Source organism: Alternaria arborescens, assembly GCF_004154835.1.
Source record: "Alternaria arborescens strain FERA 675 chromosome Unknown contig_84, whole genome shotgun sequence".
Taxonomy (NCBI): Eukaryota; Fungi; Ascomycota; class Dothideomycetes; order Pleosporales; family Pleosporaceae; genus Alternaria; species Alternaria arborescens.
Window position 1 is genome coordinate 27,619 of NW_021167939.1, and position 14,434 is coordinate 42,052.

Consider the following 14,434-nt stretch of genomic DNA (forward strand, 5'->3'; position numbering starts at 1 on the left):
TCCCATACGTTCATGGTGTGCTGCTGCGGACAAGCAGCGGCAATGAAGGATTCTATCTCTCCTTGAAAGCCTTGTTCTGTACTATCAAGACTGTAGGATTGAGTTTAGAGAGATAGCTAGTTTGAGATCTAATTTGTATCTTAACGCACCTCAAGGGCGAGTCGTTCACTTTCGCCGAACCTTCATCAAAACCCCCCAATAGAACGTCTCTTCAAAAGTGCCACTCAGATGCATCCAAGAGTGACTAAAGGTGTTTGGCGCTGCGGTCTAGCCGCAACAATATGGTGGATAGCTCTGCCTGACACCACCGTATACAAGGGAGAAGCCGAACAGGTATAGATATAACAAGAAAACTTGTAAAGATTAACAGCGTTATAACTTTCTAGTTTTTTAATCTATATCTATATAGACCTTAAAATTCCCTTTTATAGTAGGAAGGAGTACTCTTAAAAGGGAGATTTATCTTTTCTCTTCAATACAGTGACGCTTTCCTGTCTCTGTTATCTCCGAGTGGTGCTCGGAGTAAGAAGCTTGTTCACCGATGTTTCCCGAGGTCTTATCTCCGCTTTCCCTGCAGGAAGAACGTTTTTTTCTGGAGCTCAGCGGAAACATCACTCGCAAGACGCGACAGCTTCTATGACCAACGTCTTCTCTTTAACATCTCAATCGCAGTATACCTACGATGGCGAGCAACGTACGCCGGCGCACCCGAAAACCTGTCAGTTGCGAAGCATGCAGACGGCATAAACTACGCTGTGATCGGCAGACCCCCTGTGGCTCATGCCGACGTCGGAGTTGTGAGAGTTCATGTACATACGTTCAGAAGGCTACCACAACCCAGCGAGCTTTGCCATCACCGGACGAGAGCCGCCACAGCGACCTAGGGGTGGGAAACTTGGTACCGGCTTCCGGACTTGGGGTCGACGAGTCCCTTGACGATGCGTGCCCAGCTACTCGGAGCAACAACGATTACACAGCTTCCCCATGGGATGCTCTGCTTCAGCGGCCAACGGATCAGACTGTCGAGTCAACGTCAAATGGTACTTTTCCACAGCTCAGCACACAGTTCCCATTTCATGTTGGCCCCTCCCGGTCTCTGGATGAGTTATTGGCTCTACTACCACCGGTTCACTGCTGTGACTACTTGATAACACATTATTTTGTGCGGCTGTCGCCAATATTCCATATCCTCCATGGCCCCACATTTCAAGCCCAATACAGGATTTTCTCACAGAATCCTCGTGAGATAGATCTAGCCTGGCTTGCGTTGCTTTTCGCAATGTGCTCGGTGTCTGTGCATACGTTGGAGGATGATGATGCAGTGCTGGCCGCCATTCGATTGAAACAAGGTCAGCCTCAAGATCAAGAAAGAGCCGCGATCTCATACCAGCTTCGAGCAGCTGCAATGGCATGTCTCTCACAAGACAATTTCATGGTAAAGCATCGGCTGCCCACTCTTGAAGCCCTCCTTGTCTTGATCTACACCATCAGCAATTACGAGGGCGTTGAGCGCGGCTGGGCGCTGCTAGGTAATCACGAACTCCCGAACCACTCCGAGCAAAGAGCATAGGCTGAGAGACGTCACAGGTTTGACCTCAAATATCGCTATAGCGTTGCGTTGCAATGTCGATACCCACTCGGGATTACACAGTCGTATCGAGATTGAACGGCGCCGACGCTGCTGGGCAGGTGTATTAATGCTACACACGAACCAAGTCATGGCTTATCAAGATATCGACATGGGGTACCTCCTCAGTATTCCAGCAACTATGCCGGCAGACATCGACGACTGCGATATTCAAGAGAATATCGTCGTACGGCCGTCGACAAGACCGACGCAGATGTCCGTCACGATGTTCAAACTACGACTTTTCAGACTGTCGAGCCGCCTATGCCGTCAGCTCTCTGACCGCATGGACAGGATTTTGTTGACATCCCTCGATGCAGAAATCGCTGAAGAACAGCAGCGGTGGGACTCCACGTTCCTCATAGACGGATCACCTAGTCTTCTTGACACATCAAGTCACGCGCATTGGTGCATCCTCCAACTGTATGCGCATCAACTCTACCTTCTTCTACATCGCCCTTCTTGCCTTCGCCGCAACGAAGCTTGTTTTCTCCCTAACTCACGGATGAAATGTCTCACCTCAGGAGCAGCGCTGATCGACCTCCATCGCCAATTCCTCGAGCTGCATCAACTGCGTCACTATCGCTGGTATGTGTATGGCCTGACTGGATCATATGCCGTGCATGGCGCTGTGGCGCTAGCCTCGTGCATCCTGGACGATGCGAATGGGGCTGCTGACTCGGCGCCGTATCGTGCCGTCTTCAACGCCGCAGTACACCGTATCGAGTCGCTCCAGAATCTCAGCTCTGTCTACCAGAAAGCTTACCCAGTCCTCCGTCATCTGCAGTAAGTCTACACTTCCGACCGTGTGTACAGTCTGACATAATCTTGTGATATAGGATGATAATGTCTTCGGATCGAAGTCAAGTTCTCCACTTAGATCAAAACTTTGAAAGTTCGTTCGACGATTGGATCGATACTGTTCCGTGGCTTGATCCAAATTCAGTGGACTGGGTCAGTGACGGTTTCCTTCTTTTTTGACGTTAGCCGGTAACTAACATAGTAGCTTTACAGACCTTTTGGGATGACATAATAGGCGCATCTGGTGCATTTTGAAGCAAGCGGCTTCCTTCAATGTCCCCAATGCAAAGGCACCAAGTATGCCTACTACAATCATCCCGAACTTGGGTAGTTGCTGGCAAACTATGCCTGAGAGAAATACTAGTCCGTTCGAACCGAATATGGGAGACGACCTTAGGACCGACGTGTACCCTGCGAACTACGCGCTGTGGGTTGTAATGGTGTTGTAGTCGGCAAAGAGAAGAAGAGAACTTAGAGGGCGGAGATGGTGGTGAGTGGTAAGTTCCGGACACAACGGGCATGGCTAATACGTGGTCTAAATTAGTCCACGGGAGCGAGCGAACCCTCATGGATCGCGCCTGCTGCCCCGAAACACCTCGCTTATCGACATGTCCCTAGAGCCGATCTATGCGATGCGGTTACGGTGCGCATTCTCAAGAGTATCAAATTATCATCATTGACATAAATTTGGCCAAGCTGCGTCTGTGGCGCAAGCCGTCAAAGTAAGCTCTTTATCGACCGCCAATGAAAAATTTTCAGAGATAAGGAAGTGCGTGTGGGGGCTGATTCGCGATAGCGGTGCACAGCCATACCGAACTGTGAGAGGGGAAGAAGAGATGGATGGCCCGGTATTGACGTTTCGACACTGGTGTGCAAGTTTCATCGCATGCACTGATGGAAGTTCAAGTCACAGGAACTGGATCCACGGCAAGTACGAAGCCTGTGGAGCGCAACTCCACCTCTGTTGCGTCGGCATTCGCAACCCTCCCGTGGATTACAGACACCTGGCAGAGGACCAAAAAGATGCTGAGCCGACAATTGAGGATGAGCCTGCGCACTATGCGCCATCCATGCGCGGATGGCTGCCGAGCGCACGACCACAATCAAGGCAAATGATGACGCGCAAGGTGCTGCGATGCGTAGCCCCTGCACCTTCTAGAATCTGTGACAGGGGACTTGATTCTCCCGCGCACGGAGGCGCGCTCAAATACGTTCGAGATCGACACGCCGAGTTGCATGCATGCGAGATGGTGCAGCGCGTGCGAGCGCGCGCCTTGAAATCAGGTCAACAGACAGGGTAAGCCCGGATGCACGTAACTTCCTAGCAACGTCAGATGACTGACAGGAAGAGCTACCGGCATTTGCCTGACATGCAATGAATGGCATGGGTGCTGGGTGCAGGGCCAGGTTCAGGCGTGGCACCAAAGGACGACTGCAAGATCATGCAACTAGCTGCTGTAACAAGAGTTGACGAGGAAAAAGCCATGATTACGTCCACGATACGTATTGCAGTAGATGAATCGTTCACAGCCCCTCTCCATCAATTCGCGCGAAGAGAGCTGCCTCGCTCTGTGCCTTCTGCAAGCAGTCCTCCACTCGGCTAATCGGCGCTGTCAGCCTGGGCCCTCACATGCTGATGGTTGCGCATCTCGATCAAGCTTCAATGTCGGGTCTGCAACACCTTTCCTACACTAGCTCAGCGCACACGACGCACATTTGCCTGCCACTGGAAGCAGAGTTGCCTCGTCCCATATCAGGCAAGATACAATGTGAAGTGCGATGTAACTCATCTTGAGCCGAAAGTGCAAGAGGAGAAGGAGAGTATTTACGTCACTCGATTCACAGTGATGCTGATACACTTGACTGATATCTTGACTATTGCAGCGGTGACCGCTTTGAGAAAACTTGGGATCTTGTCTACCTGACAGACTCGCCGACAACATTGCAACGTCTATTTGCCACAGGCGAAACCATCGGACTAACGGTCATGTGACTAAAATGTTCAAACATTTACAATTCTGGAAGGGTGCCAAGGACAGCACCACGTCAGTGAGCATGGGTTAGGGGGTGGGAGTCTGAAACATCGAGTCACCCTGGTAGAGGTGGGTCCTCATAATTACAACCGGGCTATACACCGACTCCGCTGCGATTCGTTACTTTTGAAGTGTCTCGCTCATACGAACGTCGTTCACTCCCAATTTACTACCGCAACTGGAGACTGTTCCCACACGCCTCGGTAAAATGGTTTCATCTGCAGGTGTCTAGTGGTTGTCGCCATGTCGGAACACTGCTGACCTTGTCTGCGAAAGGCTGAACTCGTCTGCAGAGGCCACCCTCTTTTGCGAACACTGCCCATCAGGGCTCCACTTTAACCATGCACCCGGTCACCGTCTGCCGACGCGACTTTTGAGAGCTATCAGACCTAGCGCTGATCCCTCATGCAGTTCCCCGCAACCAAATGTCGTCCGTGTTCGCGCTTCTTTTATACTCTCTGTCGGCGCATCTTCCATCGCACGCCGGCCATTTTAATTCTCTATTCACTATCATTAAAACTCTTACCCGCTCACAGTCCTTTTGGTACTTTGTTGAAGTACCAGCACACTCTTTTAGATAATTTCCGTCGCAGGCTCGTCGTCTCGATCGCCCACTCGCTATCGTCAACACCCGTATTGACACACGATTCGTTTTACACTTTTGGAGTATCGTCACGCTCGTTTATACGCCCTTCGTCGCAGGCTCGTCGACTTAATCATTCACTCGCTATCATCAGCAGCTACCTCCACGTACGGTCCTCTTGGTATGCTTCGCATTACCATCACGCTGATTCCCGTTCTTTCCGACATTCCTTTCTTTTGAAGACCTACCGGTACCTTCATAGTAATATCGTTCCAATCTTGAAGAGAGGCGTAACCCAATCCAAATACATTTTCCAGTCATGAATCATGCAATCAATTTCCCTACCAATGGATATCCCGCCTATCCACAAGCCGCCCTAGTGCTGGCTTCGAAGCTCGATCATCATGATCCGCAGATCGTGGTTAATGGAGGCACCGCAAAGCAGAATACGAACATACGCAACATGCTGTTGGCCAACGCAAGTGGAGCGGAGATTCTGTTGAGTGTCCAAACACACCAGGCTTCGAAGAAAGCTGGAATTCATCAGATACTCGATAATCTCTCGGAGTTATCGATGGAAGAATTACGCCGGATAATACGTGCGAACGGTAAGTGGCCAGACATGACTACGGTATCTTCACAAGCTGACATGAACTAGAACGACTTCTACTACCGGTCTTGAAAGCGGATGTGAACCTCAAGCGGAAGATGTCCGAAGACCCTGACGAGGGGCCGGCTCCTTCTTCCCAGAACACCGAACGGCCGCACAAGACTTTGAAGGGAAAGAAACCGAATCAAGAAAAGTCAGTCAAGGACACGTCGCGTGTGATGCCATATGGATGTCCTGGAAATGGGGGCACGTGCCAAGAGCATAAGAAAAGACGATGGACATCGAAGTCAAAGTTCTTGGACCATTTCATAATGGAACATCTAGGGGAATACAAAAACACCGACTGTCGCGGAGGTTCTAACGGCTTCAAATGTCTCCAATGCGAGGAGAGGAACTCGTCCTTTTGTGTCAACACGGGAGTGATCACATCCTCACACATACGAGAAGTTGCAATCCACATATGGAACGACCATATGATCCCTCGAACCACAATGGTACATGTCCAGACCCGCGAAGTAGGAGTGAAGGATGAACCTAAAGAGTCCTTTGACATCTGCTACAACGAACCCGGCGGCACCGAAATTGGGGACGAGCTCGAAAGCTCTGTAACTATGGACAAGGATGAAGTAAAGCCCGGGGAGCCATTGGGTACTCGATACGAGCAGACCTGTGATGGTGGACTCGACGCATTCTTGTGTTGCGACATTGGCAGCGACATTGGCAGCGACTCCGTAAATCTCGGAGAATTTGACTTTGGAACCGATGCCGTCTTCTCGGACTTTTTCGACCTCAATGGGTATTTCGGTGGCATGGTGTTTGCCGTCTGACCATGACAAAAGTCCCCTCCCCAGTCGACGGGATCTTTCAGAGCGCTCCAGCCTTCTTCACCATTACCACCACCATTATCACCACCACGATCTTTATGCCCTCCTTCTTATGTTTTCCTTTGCCGAATGTCAGCGGCTCCCATATAGACTCACGTTCAACGCCTAATGTATGATGCTCTTGAAGTATGTCTTCTCTCTTGTTTCCTTTGTTATTCTTCAGACGCATTAGAGACCCTACATGAACAAAAGCAATTCTATGACACTCATACCATTCAAGTTACCAACCTCAAATCACTCAAGCAAGCAGGGCCATGTCCGTTGTATCGTCTCAGCCGAAAGAAATCGAAGCGCTGTTGAGGCTTCATTGCTACCACGACGCCCTGACAATAAGCCAAGCGGCGCGCGATACACCTTTGCAGATCTTAGCTGCGATGTTGCAGGCTTCAAATCTGTCAGCAGAACACTCAGTATCCCCCATATTGTCATGATCAGCTCACATACTTGCTGGCCGTTCCGGGCTGATGCGTAATGCTGATTTGTGTTCTCCCTTACCCAGACTATGTATACCCACATCTTTCGGATAAGACAATCGATTTGCTCCCTGGAGATATCTTTTATTGTTGGTAAAACTGACAACAGGCTTCTGTTCGTTGTGAGGCTGCGAAGGTGTGCCAGGGCGTCGAGGCAGTAGATGAGATTTGTGCATAACAGAATAGGTTGCGCTCGTCGTCAAGGGGTTATGAGAGATGATGAGAACGAAGGCCTTGTTGCAATAGGCAGAAGCACCAGTGTTCATTCGTGTTGTACTTGTGTCTAGACGTGCTTCCGCAACGTGAAAGCTCTGGAAATCGATAGGCGTCGCGGACCGCAGAGAAACGCTTTCTTCGCTCCAACACTCTGGCAATTAATAGTCATGAAGAGCGGTGCGACGAATGCTCATCGTTCTGCAACCGTGCGTGTCTTAATCCAACATAGCCAGCGACACTTCTCATTACTATCATGACCGATTCGGAGTGGCGCTCCGCAGTGCTCAATGCAGCATTATCGGAACTAAAGTCAATCTGGACGCTTGGAAACAGTGACTCACGTCGAGCGTCATAGTGGCTCTCTATAGCTCTACAAGGCCTCTCTAGAACTCCATTAGATTTATAGCTTTAGTTATAATCAACAGATTTTACGTGTATATAACTGCATATAGGAAAGCTAAGTGTTTAGGAACAAACTTCTACTGCGATAAGATGTTTGATATCGTGGCAGCGTTGTGCGTACATGTTGTCATCAGCACGTCCATCGAATCAACGAAAGAGTTCATGTTGGCTCGGCAACTCGAACGCTTTGTAAGAGAAATCTCCAGGTCGCCAGCCACACTGAATTTCATGTACTCGGTAGGCAAAAACCTCGCGGTGGCCGGCTGGGTTCAACGGCATTTGTATCACTTTGCCCTCCACATCAATAGCCTCTGTGCTTGCTTCGGGGAGATTTGAGGCCATCGACTGATGAGATGGCGCTTCTTTGATATCTGTTTTGACAACGCTGGCAATTACTGTAATCATGTAGAAACGCCTTCCAGAAAATCCCGGCGTGATCGATCCTCCCAATTACCTTGTGCCTGCCGTGGTTTGAAGTTGCTCTTGGATCAAACATATTTGCTTCGATATGAAGAGCTTCGACTATGGCGGATGTAGTACTGGGCTTGGAGCTGGATCGGACTTGTGACTTCGCAACACGCGTCGCCGATCTATATGGCATCAGCCCCAACCTCAGCCTCGGTTTACTCCTTCTTGACATCGTCTTCTCGATGCAAAGTTTCGTAAACTCGGAGTGGTCGAGTACATGTATCTATCTTGAGTGTGTGTGTGTGTGTGTGTGAGCAACGCGCACGCCTTGTGTATGAGAGACCGAAGAACTCGAGCGGCTTTACGTCGCAGCCGAGCTTATCTAGAATTTTGAAAGCTGAATGCATGCAACCTGCAAAGAGATCAATGAGCGTCGAACATGATGTGATCACCAATGAGTGTTCATCGGGTCGCAGGCAATAGCGGGCTTGCATATCTTCGCTCAGTATGATGCAGGACAAGATATTCACTACTGCGGAGGGTTACCTGAGTATACGAACTAATTGCGCCCGCTGGCCTAAGTGAGAACTTTCTTATTCACACCTCCCGAAATTGGATCCAATCAACGGAAAAGGATGGCGCAGGGCTGAGGTGCTAAAGAACTGTTAAGCGAAGCCATGATTTCACTCAGCCTCGGATCTTGCCGAGTGCATCGAAACACCCCATTCGCTGCCTATCATTTCAACTGAACATTATGCACTGCATGGCTGCACGTGTCGCCAGATCGCGGGCCACATACTAGGCTATCCGAATCACGATACCCTCTTACGACAGTACGGGTTGACTCCATGAGCCGACTGAGAAGCCACTCAAAAGAGACTAGGTTAACAACTTGGCGAGAGTGGTGGCGCTGTATCTAATACTGCGGCTGAATGCGCTAGGACCTCACCGTCAAACCTACCTAGAAAAATCATGCCATTTGGACTGTTGTGTATATAGGATAGCTGGATCGGTTACGTCGAATTTGCAATTTTTCTGGCGACTTTTCACTTTCGACTGTACCTGCCAGTAAAATTTCAAGGTCATTGATTCGCAGCATGAAGTCTCAGAATACCTTCCGTCCTGCGATCCTCCACCCTGCCTCGCTGATAACGCTGTTCACTATTTCTTTGGTACTGATAGGGCTTGTAGAGTACGCCTGTCGCACACTTCCGAGTGTCGATGACCCTATCTTTGCGCCAAAACAACGCCGGGGGTCTACAGACATACAGCACATCTATACTACCACGCAAGATTACAGCATTTTCAAGACTATTACCGTTGTTGAAACCCGTCTGGCCAATCAACACAGACAATTCGATTCTCAGCCTGTCGTCCCCGCTCCCGAGTCTAATTTATCTTTGGCACCTGATCTGCCCATAACGGATTACGAAGGCGCCATCCGCGAGACCTTGACATTTACGCCCTGCAATTCTTGCCCAGAATTCACAGCAGCTAGTAGCGCGTATCTAAGGATCGAGACGTCAACCGCAACTACAACTCCCGTTCCAACGTTCCCCACACCAGCTGATAGCGCCTACTTAAGGATCGAGACAGCAACTACAATCCCTGTTCCAATATCCACAGCAGCTAGTAGCGCCTATTTAAGGATCGAGACATCGACCGCAACTACAAATACCAATGCAACGTCACCCGCGCCGAACTCCTATCTTCGGAAGCAAAACGGCCACATTGGTAGTACATGGGACTACATTCAAGGAGCCTATCTTCCAACGCTGCTATCTGTAATGTTCACCGTCCCATGGGTTATCCTAAGCCGTGTGACCGCTTCCATGGAACCTTTCTACTGTCTTGCGTCACCAAGCGGAGCCGCTGCCGAGAGAGCTCTGACCGTCAGTATGATCTCCCCGATATCGCCACTCTTGGCCATAGAGAGCGGACAATGGACGCGGCCATTGACTGTACTTCTCGCTGTTTTGAGCGCGCTGATCACTCCTCTCGCTCCCGAGACTATAGGAATTCAAACGATCGGAAAGTGCGATCACACTACTTTGGGCTGCACAGGGAGAATAAGAGTTTTCGTCCCAGGGGCGAGAATTATCCAAGCACTTCTAGCCGTTATGGCTAGCTCCACCATCATCGTTCTAATCCTCCAGCGGCACAAGAAGTGGGTCTCTTCTTCGGATCCGAGAAGCATAGCGGCGCTAGCCGCTACTCTCTGGGGTACTGGAATCAGATCAAACTCAAAGACCTTGAGCGCTGCAACACATAAAAACCACATGAAACAATTACTGGAAGGGTTTAGATACAAATTCGTTTCAGAGACTCAGAATGATGGTTCGACACGCGTTTGCCTCGTGAGCATCCAAACAGGCCCTCAAAACTCGACACGCCAGGATCAAAAGTCCCAATACCCTGCGCTACATAATGAAAGCCACATTGTTCCGGTTATTGCGAGACGCCGATTCTCATCTATCGCGTTCCTTTTTCTCTTGATAGGTCTGACCGCAGTCATTCTCACTTACCACTACACAAGCGGAGACACTGGCTTCGAAAACTTCATGAGCGGACAAGGTTTTGGCGTGCAATTCTTGCTTACGGGAGTCGGTGTCATTATTAGCTTCTATTGGCGTTTCGTGTTCCAAGGTAAGCTGATTCTGTCTCCTGCATAGTTATGGAACTAATACAGCTGAAGATATTGCACTTCTTGTTCCCTATAGTAGGCTTGCAAAAGGAAACGCCACAGCCCGCGAGTCTGTACTACTGAGTCCACCGTCACATCCGGTACTTAATATCGCTACTGCAGTCTCTGCGCGCCACTTCGTATATTTTGTTATAACGGTTGTAGCTCTTCTTTCCGAGATACTCCCGATAACACTCGCAACGATACCCTTCGACAGCGGAACGCTCTACATCGCATACGTTGTGTCTCACTGGACCAGCGTAGGCATTTTGGCAGTCATGATCATTGCATCCATAATGCTATGCTTTTATGTAGAGCCGGTCTTGCCGATCAAGCCGGATTCGATCGCCTCTAACATCATTTATTTGGCGGATTCTACTTTGTCGGACACATTTGCGGAAATTTGTGGAAGTGAAGATGTATCGTTCGACAAACGGGTTGAGGCACTTGGCTTAAGGTATGCGCTGCGGCCCTCTAGGCAATTTGGAGGTGTAGTCACTGTAGATGTGGATGATGCGCTACAGAACGCGCCAAGGTTGCAATGAAGGGAGTTCTGTAGGAGCAGCGACTCTAGTAGATCAGGAATAAATCAGGGTTACGATACCAGTGACTCGGCCTGCGCCTAGAGGACATTAAGCTCGTCATGGTCGGGGCGGCAGAGAAGACGTTGATGGCCGATGGAACCCAAGTAAGTAATCCACATGTCGTCCAAAGGGAAGCGTGTAAACGCTCTTACAGGGCCTGCTGCCGAAAGTATCGATTAATTTTGCGAGTCCCTTTTGAGCGGAGGACTGATGCGTGATGTTTCTGCCCAAGACCAAGCGAGAGCCGTTTGACTGAGGTAGAGGATTGGTGGAAGAGTAAATATCGTGCTGTCATGCATAAACTGTGGCAGTCTGGGAGGTATCGTAAGTGCTGAAAGGTTGCACATTACGAGACCAAGGGTTGGGGTTGTTGTGGGCCTAATAGCGTTGTTACTAAGTATAGTTAATTCGTAATATCTAGTGCATCTAGATCGCGGTATGCTTTTCGATTTACCAGGGTCTTGAGAGGATGGAACGAGTGTGGGGGACCGGACAACTGGTGCTCCTATGTCCGTGCGTGGCACCACCGAACGTGCCCCGCCCAAGATCCGAGATTGAAAACGTGGCCGCTTCCCAACCACATCGAGTGTCACCATCACCTTATGCCGCACGTGTGACGCAAAGTCAGAAACATGAACTTGCTCAGTGCTCACAGAATATTGCGACATCCAGTGTTGAGCCTTAAATTTCTGGTTGTATGGCCAGTGTCCTTGGTGTAGACTGTCACCATCCTGATCAGCTCAGAACGAATCAGAGGAAGAATGCGCTTATACGAGATTCGCTACATCTGCTACTCCGCTGCCTGGCAGAAGCTAAACGGCCGTCATATCAACAAGCGCAAGCCCTTTCGCGATACGTGTCCACGTATCACCGTTGGACCGATCGTGCATAGACGTTGTCGCCAACTACTGTACAGTTGGTGGACAGAAAAATTGCTTATTGTAGTAGAGCGGGCGACATTCAAGAAGCTAAATGACTCATCTTAACTATGTGGCTTACGCTGTGTGTTTATTGCAGTGGGAGTTGCTGAAAGGACGTGTTCAACATAATTACGTGTCATGCCCACGTACCGACGGCGGCAACATTGGTCACAGTCACGAGGTATTAGTACGACGACGACTGGCCGTGTTTACAGCGGTCATCCTAGCATTTGTCGGTACCACGCACCAATGTCACTTTGTGTTGTTTCATAGCCGTAGTGAGTGGTAGAATTCGGTATTCCCGTTTATCTAAGTCAGAAGAGTAGGATCGTTGACTATGGACTTTTGCGGTTGCAATCTTACAATAATGGTTGTAGATCTTCCAATGCCAACGTCATCATGTAAATTGTGCCGTGAAAGCCACTGAGAGGTCTTTCGGCCGACCCGTGCGCACAACAACAATCACATGCAAGGCATTCTTAAATCTTCACTAGTGCATGACATTATTTATTGTGCGTATTGTGTCGTACATGAAGCTCGAGCAAGTACCCAAGACCTCCGCACAATCGGGCTAGTTGAGGGTGGAGATTGGTTTCCAGGTTCGCTTCATGATCCGCCCCGCCTTACCTGCATACGCGAGCATGCGCTTAGCCTTCACGTTGGCTGAGAGTGCAACGCTACGATGACATTTGACCAGTCAGAGCTGGTCCTGCGGCTGAGATTCACAGCTTGGCTTCTTTGCCTTATGTCTAATTACGCCGCTTCCGGGCTGTTCACCCACATCGCACTAGTCAACGCTGCTTAATCTGTACCTGTCGCATGGATAAGGCTGTATTACAGCAACGCAGATCGTTGACTTGCATGGTCTCTACAGCCTGTTGTCAGAACTTGATTCGCTGCGGAACTGTAGAGCCTTGCTCACGATCCACGTTAGGGTTAGGGATCTCTCAGGCTGCAACGCTAGCGTCAGTTGCTGATGCTGGAGACCAACCGTAGCTGGTTAAGACATGGCGGCACCTCTTGACCCAGATATCTACGAAATGCACGCGTTGTCCGCGCAAGCGGCACCTCTTTACAAGATTTACATTCTGCTGGCATGGCTGCTTGAACTACAAGGATTCTGGCGCAACTAGACGTAAGACACTTTTCCAAAGCTTGAGTTGATTTATTTTAATATCTCCTTGTGCTTTCAACAATGCCGCATTCTTTTCATCCTTCGCCCTTCGGCCCCAGATTTCTTCCCTTATTTGATGACGGATCACTAACGCGTCATCTCATGGACTCTTTTCCCTACCGATATCTCCATCATCTCGATGTCTAACCAGCTTGGTTCCTCATGGCTCAACCAATCTTCCTCAAAGCCACATATACCCGGCAGTTTTGGAAACATGGTTGTACCAAACCATGTGTATGAAGCTTCTAACACAGGTTCTAAGGAGCTCGGTCATGGAGTCGGTATCGAATCTAACAACCAGGATTCTGCTTTCGAACCTGAAACGATTGGGTCTCATGCAGCTCTTGCTCCCGTTGCTTCTGAGCTACAGAGAAAGACCGATATATCAATCGAAAATGATGCTATAGCCGCCATGCTAAATCGCGGTACTGACCCAAAGAACATTCCTACATACGTGCAGCATCATATCATAGCAAAAGAGACCGGCAATCACCGAGACCTCGACATCATATCACAGATACCGTCGACAGAGCTTCAACAGAGAATCAGCAACGTTGGTGAGTGAAAAGGGCTGAAAAGTTCGACCAAAGCTCATACGACTGAAGAAGCTCGAATGAAACGAGCACGACAATCGTCCGAAGAGACATTTACTTCTCTGAACGAACTTCCGAGTACGCGCACGACTCCCGGAAGTACGCCATCCAGGTCCGCCAAACCAGCACGATACGGTTGTCCGGGCGACGAAGGCCGGTGCATTGAGCACAAACATAGAGCCTGGAGGTCATTCAAATCCTTCTACGAGCACCTAGAAGCCCAGCATCTGGAAGAGTACAAGACTTACGGTGGTCTCAAGTGTCTTGAATGCGAGAAGTATAACCTGTTTGTAGGGTGCCACACTGTCAGCCCCACTTACCTATCGCAAGGAAGAGACCTCGCAAGGCATATCTGGGATGACCACATGACTCCTGAGACCAATTCAGAGCAGTTTCCGAACACCTCCTTCACAGATATGGATTAATCAAGAGCAAAGAATCTT

General features: G+C 49.6%; 2 protein-coding genes across 2 annotated transcripts; both read left to right on the forward strand.

The window, feature by feature from the left end:
• Positions 1–5,363: 5,363 nt before the first annotated feature.
• Positions 5,364–6,481, forward strand: AA0111_g12524 (hypothetical protein; the record flags this gene model as incomplete). Its single annotated transcript, XM_028646514.1, has 2 exons — positions 5,364–5,652; positions 5,703–6,481. The coding sequence occupies 2 exons, from the start codon at positions 5,364–5,366 to the stop codon at positions 6,479–6,481; spliced, it is 1,068 nt and encodes a 355-aa protein (XP_028499880.1).
• Positions 6,482–9,134: 2,653 nt separating this feature from the next.
• Positions 9,135–10,709, forward strand: AA0111_g12525 (hypothetical protein; the record flags this gene model as incomplete). Its single annotated transcript, XM_028646515.1, has 1 exon — positions 9,135–10,709. One exon carries the CDS (start codon positions 9,135–9,137, stop codon positions 10,707–10,709), a length of 1,575 nt encoding a protein of 524 aa, XP_028499879.1.
• Between the last annotated feature and the right edge of the window lie 3,725 nt (positions 10,710–14,434).